At 35.3% G+C, this 13,356-nt stretch overlaps 1 protein-coding gene across 2 annotated transcripts in view; it reads left to right on the top strand.

Moving 5' to 3' along the window:
* Positions 1-13,356, top strand: part of LOC111147427 (von Willebrand factor D and EGF domains) — a 70,206-nt gene that overhangs the window by 40,089 nt on the left and 16,761 nt on the right. For both annotated transcript variants that reach the window (XM_022503434.1, XM_022503435.1), the window contains 6 exons: positions 1,922-2,077; positions 2,184-2,288; positions 3,893-4,007; positions 5,959-6,209; positions 7,068-7,287; positions 8,791-8,928. In XM_022503434.1, the coding sequence (XP_022359142.1) occupies positions 1,922-2,077; positions 2,184-2,288; positions 3,893-4,007; positions 5,959-6,209; positions 7,068-7,287; positions 8,791-8,928 (985 nt within the window). The remainder of the gene's footprint in view (positions 1-1,921; positions 2,078-2,183; positions 2,289-3,892; positions 4,008-5,958; positions 6,210-7,067; positions 7,288-8,790; positions 8,929-13,356) is intronic.

Below are 13,356 nucleotides of genomic sequence, written 5' to 3'. Positions count from 1 at the left end.
TACAGAATCCAATTTTTAAATACTTAGAGGATTAAATCCAAATAGCTATCCTAAAAATGAATGGCCCTTTGTGATCCAGCTCTTGTCTATTTTTGCAAACTTGAACCTCCTGGATATGCTCTACTAAAATCTCATGCTGTCTCATGGATCCCCACATTTCACTTGCTATTCCCTCCAAACAAATTGAATAGCACTCTCTCCATTTCTGCTCCCTGTGTCTGAATAGCAGTCTCTTCTACTTTCAGGAGGAGAAGCCTCTCTTGACTGCTAGAGTCAGTGGCTTCTTTCTCTTTCATTAAGCTTTATTTGAGTCTTGGTTACAGTAATATTAAAACTATTTTGTCTGTCTTTTCCTCTGTGATCTTTTTCATCAGAAAGTCCTCAGCACCTATAGATACTCACAAAATATTGATCAATGGAAAATAAATAGAACTCTGTTTATTCCTTATTTGGGGGAGGCTTCTCTAAATGTGGGTGGAAATGATTTCTCTATGAAATCTCATTCAATACACAAAGTCCTGTATCCATCTAAGTGTCTTTATCATGACTACCCGGAGACATTGTTGTTAGTCCCCCTCCATAGGGGGGTACCACTGAACTGACCTGTCTGTAGGGCCAGACTCTACACATCCCCTTAAACGTGGAGATTTCTACTGTGACCTACTCTGTCAGTCATCAGTATTTAATATAGTTTTAATATATATAGTATTTAATATAGTTTCTGCTGGCTACAGATGACCGCATGTTCTTGCCTTCTTTTCCATCTCCTACTGACCCTCAGTATGGCAGCATCAACATGCTCCTTGCCCATTTCTGAGCAATTGAAAGCATTCTACAGTCATAAATTTTTAAAAAAATGTAAATCAAAATATTGTTAATAAAATATGGCCTTTTAGTTTTCTATATAGTTACCAGTACCAGAAAATTATTCTGGCTTTTCTTCTTTAGGCACCAATGCATTTTAATACTGAAAAGTAATCCCTTAATATAGATTAAGTATGATTTGCTACTGAGTTATTAAGTAGAGTGAACTGGTTAGAATTAAGTTTTCAGTTACGTAAATTTATCCGAACTATCTTGAGCAAAAATGGTACTTATTATGAGGACAGTACGTTTTTCACAGAATCAGGATTAGAATGTAATTGCCGACTTCTCAGGAATAACTTGAATTTGGGACTTGAACACATGAAAACTCAGTATGTCTGCATTTGTATGTGTGTGTAGTTATCTATCTCAGTTCTTTTTTTCTCTGTGGCCTTCATTTTTCCCTTTCATTAGATACTGGCTTTCTCCACATAGTGAAAAACAACAGCCACCCATAGCTCCATAACTTTGTGTCTTGCACCTCAAGCCACCAGAAGCAGACTGGTCCAACGTGCCCCCTGGGACAAAGTTAAAATAGTCCAAGTAATCAAAGCATTGGCTCAACTTAGATCCACCCCTGGAGTGGTTACATGTAGTCAGGAAGATGGGTCATATAAGAACTTGAGAGGGCTCTGGGAACCAGACAGAAAGAGCAATTTCAAGTTGCAGTAGAAGGTTAGGAGCTTTTGCAGGAGAAATGACTTTCTGGGTAGGAAATCAATCCACTGTTGGCCAGTTATGTAGTCGAATGTGTTTCCTCTTGCTACAAAACTCATGGCATGGTGATTCATTATATATGACTGATACTGGTAACTTCTTTGATTTGAACTCACAAGAAATGCATGAGGTGTCGGAAGCAGTTTACATCAAATTAAAGTGTATATGGTTTTCATTATTCTGGATAAAATTCAATGTTGATGTCACTTTTATTACTTCATTATATATTCCATTATACCAGCCATGCATTTTAAAATTTATCTTTTGATTATATGTAATTCACTAGCAAGGAAATTCTATAATTAAACAGAGGTTAATTGCCTTCTCATTATGCCTTTAGTATAATAACAGTAAATGGGTCCTTGGAAAAGCTGTCTACACGAATACTGTTTTTCAAAATAGCAGAACCATTGATTGTCAGCTGCCCCCTGATGTCCAACAGTCTGATACCGTAAATCTGATGGGGGAGAAACCAATTGCAAAGTGGCAATTAAAGGTAAAAGAGAAAAGACATAAGTAAATTTTATATATTAAAATTTCATAATGAATTTATGAAGCTACATTTAGAATAGATCTTCTAATTATAAAACTACATCTTACAGGTATCTAATGATGGTTATAAATTCAGTAATCCCAGAATAATGATCATATATGATGGGGCTTGTCAAGTTTGTGGTCTCTATGAGAAGGACTCATGTACTATAAAGGTATGCATTTTTTTCCACTTATTTTCACATTTATACAGTTGGTATTTTCATTTCCTGTGCTATTGGCATATTAATGGCATATTAGTTTTTTCACCTTCATATCAGAAATACTAATGGAGAAAAGCCTTTCTCAAGTTTATATACAGTTAACTAAAATTGTTATTCTGCCCATAACTGTTGTTGAAATGGCAAGGAGAAGGTTTCTACCTTGTATGTTTTGAAATGGCAGTTTGTTTATTCCTTAAAAAAATTCCTTAAAAAAAAAAAGAAAGGAGGTTCAGATTGAATTTTAACTCTTACATATATTCCTTCTGAAATAGTAATAATGATTTTCCAGTAAGATGTCTCTCCACAGTTACCTAATCTTCTTTGTAACTAGGGACATGCAGGATGGAACTTGTAAAATGTATAAGGCTAGCACTTTTATAAGGAGGTTTTTTGTTTTGGGTTTTGTTTGTTGTTGTTGTTGTTGTTGTTTTGTGGCAACTAAATTCATTGGACCTTGCAAATCTCCACCACTGAAGGGATTATGGAAGAGCCCAGCCACAGCTGAATCCTCACAGCCACACCCTCTTCATTTAGCTGCAGTCTGTTGGTTTATCAACAGATCTTTCTCACAGGCCAGCTGCTGATGTAATAGATACGAGGGATCTAATATTACTTGGCTCTTCAAAACTGAGAAGCATATCAAATAATATTTATGTAGATAAAAATTTAAAGTATTGAGTTTTAGATCTTTCTTGCCTTGAGATTAGCAGCTAGATGTTATCAATAAGAAATTTCTGTTTCTGAAAAGTTGTTTGATTCTTACTTTCCCTTAAATATTCCATTTCCACATGTCTTATAAGAAATACTTTTAAAATGTTACAATTCACAATTGTTTTAAATTGTTGGGGCTATTTTGTTCTTATTTTTGTATCGTGTTCTAAGTGACATCAGAAGAGATTTTTGTCAAATATGCAAAGTTTATATATGCTGAACAAAATTTGGTCTTTTTCTCGGGTTGAAAATGATTGCTACATTTAATGTTATTTTTTTGCAGATCAGCTTCTCTACTAGTTTATATAAGGATATCCATTGTCAAATGTGGATAATTATATCATAGTTCTTGTTCAGTTTCACCATACTCAGAGGACATAGTGGGCTCCTAGAGCAAGGGAAAATCGTTAGAAACTAATGTGTTTCTATAAGATGAGCAGGGGAAAAATTATTTCATTTTTTTATTAATAGAGCATTTCCAGCCTGAGTTAGCAGTAAAAACAAAACAAAACAAACAAAGAAAAAACAAGAAGAAAAGACAGATTTTCTTCCTTGTTATTTATAAACAAATTCTACACAAAGATAAATCTACATATATGTTTTCTTATTCCCTCCATATTGATCAATTCCATAGGTAAATTACACAAAAGGAAAAGATTTGTTTTCTAACATACATTTATGATGAGGATATATGAAAAAATGTTTCCTAACCAGAATAGACTTATTATATGCTTTCACTGGAATCACCAACATTTATAGTATTACCTTTCTATGTACATTTTTTTCCCTAAACACTAACTATAATGACATCTTAATTGTTTTTCTCTTTTTAAAATTTCCATTAGGAAAATGTTTGCATTATTGATGGGCTCTGCTACATTGAAGGAGATAAAAATCCTACCAGCCCTTGTTTGATTTGTAGACCAAAAATTTCAAAATTTACTTGGTCATTTTTAGAAAGTAAGTTAATCTTTATTAATCCAGATATTTTCTCTACAAGATGTTTTTAAGTGATTTTAGACCATGAGGTACATAGTGTATATATGTACATAAATATATTTAAGTGTGTGTTTAATTTAGGATCTTTCCTAACTGCATGACTTACTTTGCTTGAACATAATATAAGATGAAATGTTATTTCATGTAATTTCTATGATTATACTACAATAGGGCATGGGATTTTCATTTTAATATTTGATACTGAAAGCAAATGTGAATTATTAATGGTAGAAATGGGAATGGCTAATTCAGTTACACACAGTCTGTACAAGTCAAATAGCTACTAACAAAATAGGCTCTCAAGTACTATATAAGTACATAAAACGTCCATCAGTAAAGTTGCTGGGTTTACTGGAAAGAGAACATTACTTTGAGACCAAAGCTCTATATCCTATCCTTAGCCTTATTTCTTTTTAGTTTTGTGACAAGACATTTAGCTATTTAAATTCCAGAGGCCATGCATTCATCAGCTGTTAAATAAGCCTTCCTGGATTCAGTAATCTATTAAGTGCCTTACAGCCCTACCTTTCTGTGACTCCGTGAATATAATAGTGGGTCCAGATAATGTCTGGATACTTAGTTTCACCCGAAAAAAACACCCCACCTCATAGTCATGTACCATATAATTTCCTCACTTCCTTAAGTACAGCTGTATATAATTCCACATAGATGTTTCTTCATTCTCTTTCCTCAATGAAAAGACCAGGCATCACAAAATACAACAAGATACATTTACTCCCTGCCCCCATCCCCGTGTAATTTTATCTGAGTCATAAAACCTTTTATTTATACTGTGCTTTGTAACATCACTATATATATTACTGTATATACAAATTTCATGACTGCATTAGACCATTTGTCAGATGATTCATTGCTCAGGTGCAAGACCCATGGGGTGTTATGGGAAGACAATGAAAATTTGGAGAAGAATTTAGTGCCAGGGACAAGGGAAACACACTATAACTTCTGAATTGGTATCTGTGTTTTTAATGGTTTCGGTATGACTGACTCATCATAGATTTACAATGTTCAAGGATACCAGGGGTTTGGAAATACCATCTGTCCCAAGTTTCTTGTATTGAGGGATGAGGAAATTAAAATCAGTAAATTGTATAAAGATATATGAGGGCAGAGCAGGAACCAGAACTACACTCTCTTGGCATCAGTGCTTTGTTGATGCAAGTAGAGTGTGTTTGTGCCCAGCACAATGGAAAAGACTATTCTTCCAATCTGTTAAGCCAGTTGGCAAGGGAGGGAGCCATTTTTTAATGTGACAATGTAAAAAGATGTTTTAAAGCATTACTTGAGCACAAAAGGAGTGCTCTCTGTCCTCTCACAGAGTTCCAGCAAGTGAGCTTGGCAGCAGGAAGGATCTCTGAGGAGCAGAGGGTTGCTGTGACTCTGTGGCCCCCAGTTATAAAGGGGGAGACAGGTACAGTGAGGAAGAGTCAGGGGAGTCAAATGAACCGTCCAGACATGGTGGAGAGTAAAGGAGAAATAAAGAAAAGAAGATGCTGAGAGGGAAAGTAAAGCTGAAAAGGGTAGAGGACAAAGAAGAGTGAGAGAACAAGCACTGAGTTGGTCGACATGGAGAGGTAATTGCAGACAGGAAAGAAAGAAGAGGCATCCAGTTTGGGGAATGCAAAAGTGTTTCTCTGTTCAGAGTGCTTTTACAGTAACTCTTGTGGCAAAGTTTGAAGTCTTGCACCTGTGAGTTACTTTTACATTTCCTCAGAATGCAATTGAATTTATTCTGAATGTAAAAAAAAAATAGAGCCAGGGTAGGTAATGGAAGTTTTAGCTGAGTTTGAACTTCATCAGAAAGTTCCAGTAGGAGCTCTCTCTATTGTACTTTCCCTTTTCCTTTTTTTTTTTCTACACGAGTACAAAGTAAATGTTTTCTCTGTGACAGACAACCAACCCCCAGTGATTCAAATACCGCAAGACAAATTGCAGACATTTTTGGGGGAGAACTTTGTGTACCAGTTCACGGCCTTGGATCCTGAAGGTTCTGACATCCATTTTACCTTGGACTCGGGTCCTGAGGGAGCAAATGTTTCCTCTACAGGACTTCTCACATGGAAAACAGAGTCCCAGACTCCACAGCAATTCACTTTACTCTTTAACGACGACTGCAATGCTGAAACGAGAGTCACAATTATGGTAATATTTATCATTACATAAATGCCACTGAATTAATTAGCAATATCGGTATCCATTTTAAACTTGCAATATAATCCTTAATTTGTGAAGAGGTACTAAATTATTCAACATTTCATGGAAAATTAAACTGCCAACATGCTGTTTTTGTCAGAATTTAAAATCTTATGGAGAATCTCAAGTCTAGAGCATGGAGCTAAAGGACTGACTCCTAGATCATTTTCACCTGTACTTAACTATGATAAGGATAAAGAATGCATTCATTTCTACCTCTCTGAAAGACCTGTGCTTAACCTCAGGTTGATAATTATACCCTTTCATTCAAGTAAAGTCATTTTTTATTGACCATTCTTTAGATATCATCAGTCATGAGCTGTTAATACTATTATTTTTTTGCACTGTATATGCTCAACATTTGGGACACACTCATACAGAAGTAATGGTATGAAGTGCAGTTGTGTACAATTTCATGGTAACCACATAATTCAAGTGATTCTTTACTCTCTGTATTTTGGGATAACTCAGGTGACTGACTGCTTTACTCTTTACGGATTTTTGTTCCGGTTGTGGTGCGTGCATTATAGAAATTGATCAATCATCTCGTAACATTTTAAAAAATTATCCCCAGCATTTATATTTTGGCTATGCTCTTGAAAGTTGGCATAATTACTTTATTAACATATCTTTTTAAATAGTCTTTTACATTAAATATATATATTTTTTTAATTAATTTATTTATTTTTGTAAAACTTGTTATCTGGTCTTGTACATAAACATACATGCCAATCACAATTTCTGGAGCATAAATTGAAGTTAATTTTATTGAAAAATAAAGCATCTTACTTTTTGTTTCTTTTGGAGGTGACTGTGAAGTCTTGTGATTGCTTGAATGGTGGATCATGTGTGTCAGATAGGAAGTTTCCTCCAGGAAGTGGAATGTACCTGTGCATCTGCTTGCCTGGCTTTGAGGGGGTTCTCTGTGAAGTGAACGTCACTGAGTGTCAATCGAACCCCTGTGGCCTTGGCAGGTGTATTAGTGGGTTTCCCAGTTATTCTTGTGTATGTCCACCTGAACTCAAAGGTGAGTTTTGGTTCTTCACGAGTCAAATTAGTATGTGATCAGATTAGAAAGGAAAGTTCTGTGGCTTTCCAAATAATCTACAGATTACTCAAGCAAGTGTATGTTCCTAAAGATTTTAATATACATTTTAAAAAGTGTAGTAATAGTCATCACAAATACATTTGCTACCAATATCCTTTTATTATTGTACATTGCTTACAGAAACTTATAATTTTGCCCATTTTTGTCATTTTAATGGCAATATTCTATGGCTGTATTGTATTTTGCAGGTTCCTAAACATTTCTGTCTAAATTTGGTAGGTAGAAATGTATTTAAATGTATTCTATTGAAATATAACATGGATAATGAAGAAATTTGCCATGGGAAATGTAAAAATTATCATTTAAGAAAGGTTTATAATTCATTTACTTAAAAGATCATGATATAAAGTTAGAGTTGAAATCAAATGAAATTTGCTAACTCATTAATTATCCTCAAATGTCTGATTCTAGAAACCTCAACTAAGAGTACGAATGACACCTTTTAATTTCCCAAAGCTTTTTGCAAGTCATACCAATGTTCCCTCTAATTTAAATACATACAAATGTTAAATAAGTAAATATGTAATTATTGAGCTGCAGTTTTTTTCTCTGAAGGCATCTATTTTAACATAAAAATGTTAGAGGTGCCTGGGTGGCTCAGTCAGTTAAGTGTGCATCTCTTGATTTCAGCTCAGGTCATGATCTCGGTCTTGAGATCAAGCCCCACATTGACTCTGGGCTTCATGAGGATTTAGGCTTGTCCCTCTCCCTCCTCTTTGGCCCCTCCTCCTGCTCAGTCTGTCATATAATAAATAAAATCTTAAAATAAAATAAAAAGTTTATCATTTGGGTCTGTTAGGCTACAGACTACATTTGATTGTTTCATGATTTTACTCTAATGAGTAAATGACTGAATATATTCATTCAGATAAGTTTTTGAACATTTCAAAGAGCAACACTTGATCACAAAAAATTTTACGAAGAAAGACTAACTTTTCCTAGCACGCTATAAAATTTTCATGGACTTTCACAGCTAATGCAATGACTGCCGTAAGTTGTCCTTAAGCTAAGCTGGCAACCATTCTAAGACCTTTTTAAAAATTCCTGGAGTGTTTTTAACAAAGTAAAAATTGCTGCTCTAATATGATAAATTTTTGCCTTAAAATATTAATGGGTTTTTGTCTTCTTTTTTATAGGGAAAATCTTATGTACTTGAAGGGTCTTGTTTAATGTTAAATAGAATCTAATTAATGACTATGTTTAACTCTGTTGTAAATTTTAAAATTAGTACATTCCTCTTAATATATTACAGCTTTTCTGCAGTTTGTAGGGCTTACCTTAATGTAATAGAAGTAAAGATATCTTTTGGAAAGTAAAAGTAAAATATCTTCAAGCAAAAGAAATCAATCAATGAGCACTTAACAAGACACATAATGTTTTTCAAAATAAATAATTTGAACTCTCAATCTTTATTTTGTTTAGGCAAAAATTGCCAGGAAGATGTTGATGAGTGTGAATCCAGGCCTTGCTTTCCAGGAGCAGAGTGTCTCAATACCTTTGGCTCCTATCATTGTGGTGCATGTCCAAAAGGATTTTATGGTGATGGGAAAATATGTCATGGTAAAAGTCCCTATTTTCTGCCATGAAATATTTTTTGCTCCATTTAATTAATCCAAATCCATCAGTTCTATTATCTCTTTTACTCCAGTATTCATTCAGTGTATATTCATTAAGTGTCATGCACTAAGCTGGAGGTGGAGGATGCAAAAATAGGTAAGACATGCCCTCTGACCTAATGGGTTTGAGTATGATACCAGGGAGTCTGATGTAATCACCATAGTTCAATATGGCATTCTATGTCTGTTGATAGAAGTGCCTGGAGAGACTAGCAGGAATACTACGCAGGGAATCACGTCTACCTGGAGGGATAATGAAAAGTTTTTTAAAAAGAAGTGTCATTACAGCTAAATCTGATGTATCCAATCAAGAGAGAAAAAGCTTTCGAGGCAGAAGAAACATCATGAACAAAGGTAGAGAGGCATGTAACATCACAGCACACCTGGGCACTATGAGTAATTAAGTGTGCTTAAAATATAGAGGGTAAGAGGGACTGCTTCAAGAGTTAAAGCTGGAGTCCTAGCCAGTGACCAGATCACCGAGAAACTGTGAGAAACATGATACAGTTTACAGTCTACTCAAGAGCAGTATGGAGGATGGACCACTTATGTGTAAGGAACTGTGCAAGTCTGAAGGTGGGAAGAAAAGCTAAGACAGTATTACAAATAAACAGGAAAGACATGAAGATAGTCTGACCTTTTAGGAGGAGGTAATGGTTGAAAGAAACACTAAAGTAGCAAGGTGATGGTCCATGGTCAGTGATTGGGATTAGCATGGAGAGAGAAAGAGAGTTACTAAGTGCCAAGTGCTCAGTTTAGGTGAATGGGCATGTAGAATTGGCTTTCATATTGCTATGCATTAATAGTGTCACCTGAAAATTCATATGTTGTGTCCCAAAACCCCATTGTGGCTGTATTTGGAGTAAGCAGTTGAATGAGGTCATAAGGGAGGATTGGGATCCAATAAGATTAGTATTCTTAGAAGAGGATACACCAGAGAGCTTCATCTCTCTCTGCCATGTGAGGACAAAGGGAGAAGAAGGACACAGGGAGAAGGTATGGGAGCCAGGAAGAGACTCTCACCAGGAACCAGATGGGCCTGCACTTTGATCTTGAACTTGCTACCCTCCAGAACGATAGGAAAATAAACTCCTTTTGTTTAGGATACTCAGTCTATGGTATTTTATTAGGCAGCCTGAGCTGACCAAGATACATGACACACATGACATCTAAGTAAGAAGAAGGGGTTTTGGAAGGGAAAGAACGAATTCACTATGGATACATAGAGACCAAGGTGACTCCAAGTGGAGCTCTGGAGGGAAGATAAAGTTAAAGATACAGTTCTTAAAGTTATCAGTCATGGGTGAAATTACCCAAAGAGAATACGAAGAGAAAGGAGGACAAAAATTGGTGGATATCAACCTTTTAAAAGCTTAAAAAAGAAAAGTTAATGATAGAAGACAGTGTCAAAGAACTGTATTTTGTTACCTTTAAGTGAATAAGACCTCATATTGATGAAAAATAAATCAGTTTGTGAGTCAGATTGGAGTGGGCCAGTCTAGCACTAGAGGTAACAGATTTAAGCCCAGTGCAGGCTGGTAAGGGGAATTCCCTACTATCTCAGCCACTCACATTTCCCCTTCAATACCCAGTTCCAAATACTCAACAGTATTGTACCCTTTACTGTGTGCACTAAAGTGATCTAAGATCAGCCTTTTGCAAACAGAGACTCATTCCCTGAATAAAACCTGTATCAAGTGGAACTTAAGAGGAAAACAAGTTGAACCATGTCCCATTACATATGAGTGATTAATAAGTTCCTTAACTCTGTCAGAGGCATTTGTGTATTTAGGAAAATGCTTGTTAATACAAAATTTTTTTTCTTATTGGTATTGTTTACTTAGTTTTATGGCAGACACCAGAGTCACTGATTATAAAAGTCAATACAGCACAGTTCTTATTCTTTAGATTGCTGACTAGAAGAGGAAAAAGACATATGAGTCAATATCAAGGACAAAACTCTGTGGGAGAATACAGATGGATGAAATTGGGTGGGTGGGTGTGTGACTATAGGAACACCTGTTAGTCACATCGGACTGCCATAACAGAATAACAGATAGGATGACTTAAACAACAGAAATTTGTTTCCTCAGAATTCTGGAGGCTGGAAGTTCAAGACCAAGGTACCAGCAGGGTTGGTTTCTGGCTTCTCTCTGTGGCTGATGGATGGCCCCCTTCTCACTGTGTCCTCACATGTGCACCCTCCTTGTGGTTCCTTCTGTTCTTAAAAGGACACCAGTCATATTGGATTAGGGCCCCAGTCATGACTTCATTTAACCCTAATTACCTCCTTAAAGGTAATACAGTCACATTTAGAATTAGGACTTTAACATAAATAAATTTGGGAGACACAATTCGGTCCATAATACAAGGATTTGCTGAAGAGGTGACATTTAAGCTAGTTCTGTAATCTAATTTGTGAAGAGTTCAATCCAGGTGACATTTTTATTCATAGTAATTTGGTTTTATAATGGTGTAATCTGTTTTTCACGTATACATCTACAGTTGAAACACAGTTTTTACATGAGTGTGCCACACATACTGTAGTTCTTACAAGTTCTAACAAAAGTGAAACTAAGGAATAGTATGGTAAAAATGCCATACAGAGAGATAGGCATTTTAAGTCAACAAATAGAAATGCCTCTAGTAAGTAATGGTCTTGCTAAATAAAATCAAAGGACAAGTAATACCTCTCATTTATTTTCCAGAAGACCAACATATTTCTTCCTTAGGAATTTTTCCCTTTAGAAAGATTGCCTAAGATTATACAATGCAGTTTACAAATTATTCTTTTTCTTTCTAATCCATTCACTCCTTGGCTTATAGTCTAGAAAAACGATGCATGTTGTATAATGAACAAATGATATCTAAGGTGATTTCTGCGAGGCTTATGATTATAAGTGACCATTTCAAAGTTACATTTTATAACTCCCTGGTCATTCAACATCGACTTAAACCTTAAAGACTAGAAGAAACTCATTATTTCATTAGGCCTTTTCTTTTCCACAGTGCTGTCCTTATAACTCTTGATTTATTCAATTAATATTCTGATTGTCTTCACAATGACCTTACACATTTTACATAAGCTTTCTTTATGGTTTTGCATTTTATAATATTAGCTATTCATCTTGCAAGATTATCACTGCGCTTATTTTGCAAGATATCTTTATCAATTACTGCAATATAGGAAAACTCTTGATTTTAATTTATTCATGCATCCAGTTGCCTTATTAAACACTCTACACTTTTTTTATAGTTGATTCTTTTTCTTGGTTTTATAAATAGACAACACCTCTTGCCAATAGTGAGTTTGTCTCTTATTCTTACTTACTTCCTTATTATAATAGTAATTATGATTTAATCTATATTTATGATATGCCAGGACAAATATTTATATACTGTGTCATTCCATCTTCTCAATAGCTATAGACAGTAACAGTTATTATTTCCATGTTAGTCATCTGTACAGAGGCATAGATGGGTTAAGTATTCTGTTCAGATACATACAATTTGTAAAAGAAGAGAGATTTGAACATGAGCAGTCTGACTGCAGTCCCAGCTCTCAAATTTGAGCCCTCATTGTAATGGCTGGACCTCCAGTGTGTAGGCAGAGAATTGTTTTTAATGATTTTAATGGAAATTCTTCTCATGTTTCACCATTAAGTATGATATTACAGTAGGTTTCTGCTAGAAACCCTTCATCCAATTAAGGGATTTTCCTTTTATTTGTTGCTTTCTCAGAATTCTCTTTAGATTTAAGTTAGAAGTGGTTTTTAGGGGCGCCTGGGTGGCTTAATGGGATTGAGCTCTCTGCTCAGCAGGGAGCCTGCTTCCCTCTCTCTCTCTGCCTACCTGTGATTACACTCTCTCTGTTAAATAAATAAATAAAATCTTTAAAAAAAAGTGGTTTTTAAATTTTATCAAATGGTTTTTCGGCATTATTTATGACTTGCTATAATTTCTATTAATGTTTTGTTAGACTAACTTTTTTAGAATGTTTTCAGGAGAAAATCGTATCAAATTTTTAACATTTTATATTTTCTTTATATTACAATATCATAATGAAATTATGTAATGTAATTCGGTAAGTAGAGATACAAGTCCATTTCATCCTGATGTTGTAGTCTGTAACTACACTGCTTCATTTCATCTGGTAGTATTTCATTGAAAATGTATATGTATTTTCATAAATGATACTGACTTTAGGATTATGTCACTTGATCAAATGTTTATAAAACTTTTCATCTCGGGGCGCCTGGGTGGCTCAGTGGGTTAAGCCTCTACCTCCGGCTCAGGTCGTGATCTCAGGGTCCTGGGATCAAGCCCCACATCAGGCTGTCTGCTCAGCGGGGAGCCTGCTTCCTCCTCTCTC

The sequence above is a fragment of the Enhydra lutris genome, unplaced genomic scaffold (genome assembly GCF_002288905.1).
Source record: "Enhydra lutris kenyoni isolate GAN:26980312 unplaced genomic scaffold, ASM228890v2 scaffoldscaffold16, whole genome shotgun sequence".
NCBI lineage: Eukaryota > Metazoa > Chordata > Mammalia > Carnivora > Mustelidae > Enhydra > Enhydra lutris.
This window is presented reverse-complemented; position numbering and strand designations above follow the sequence as displayed.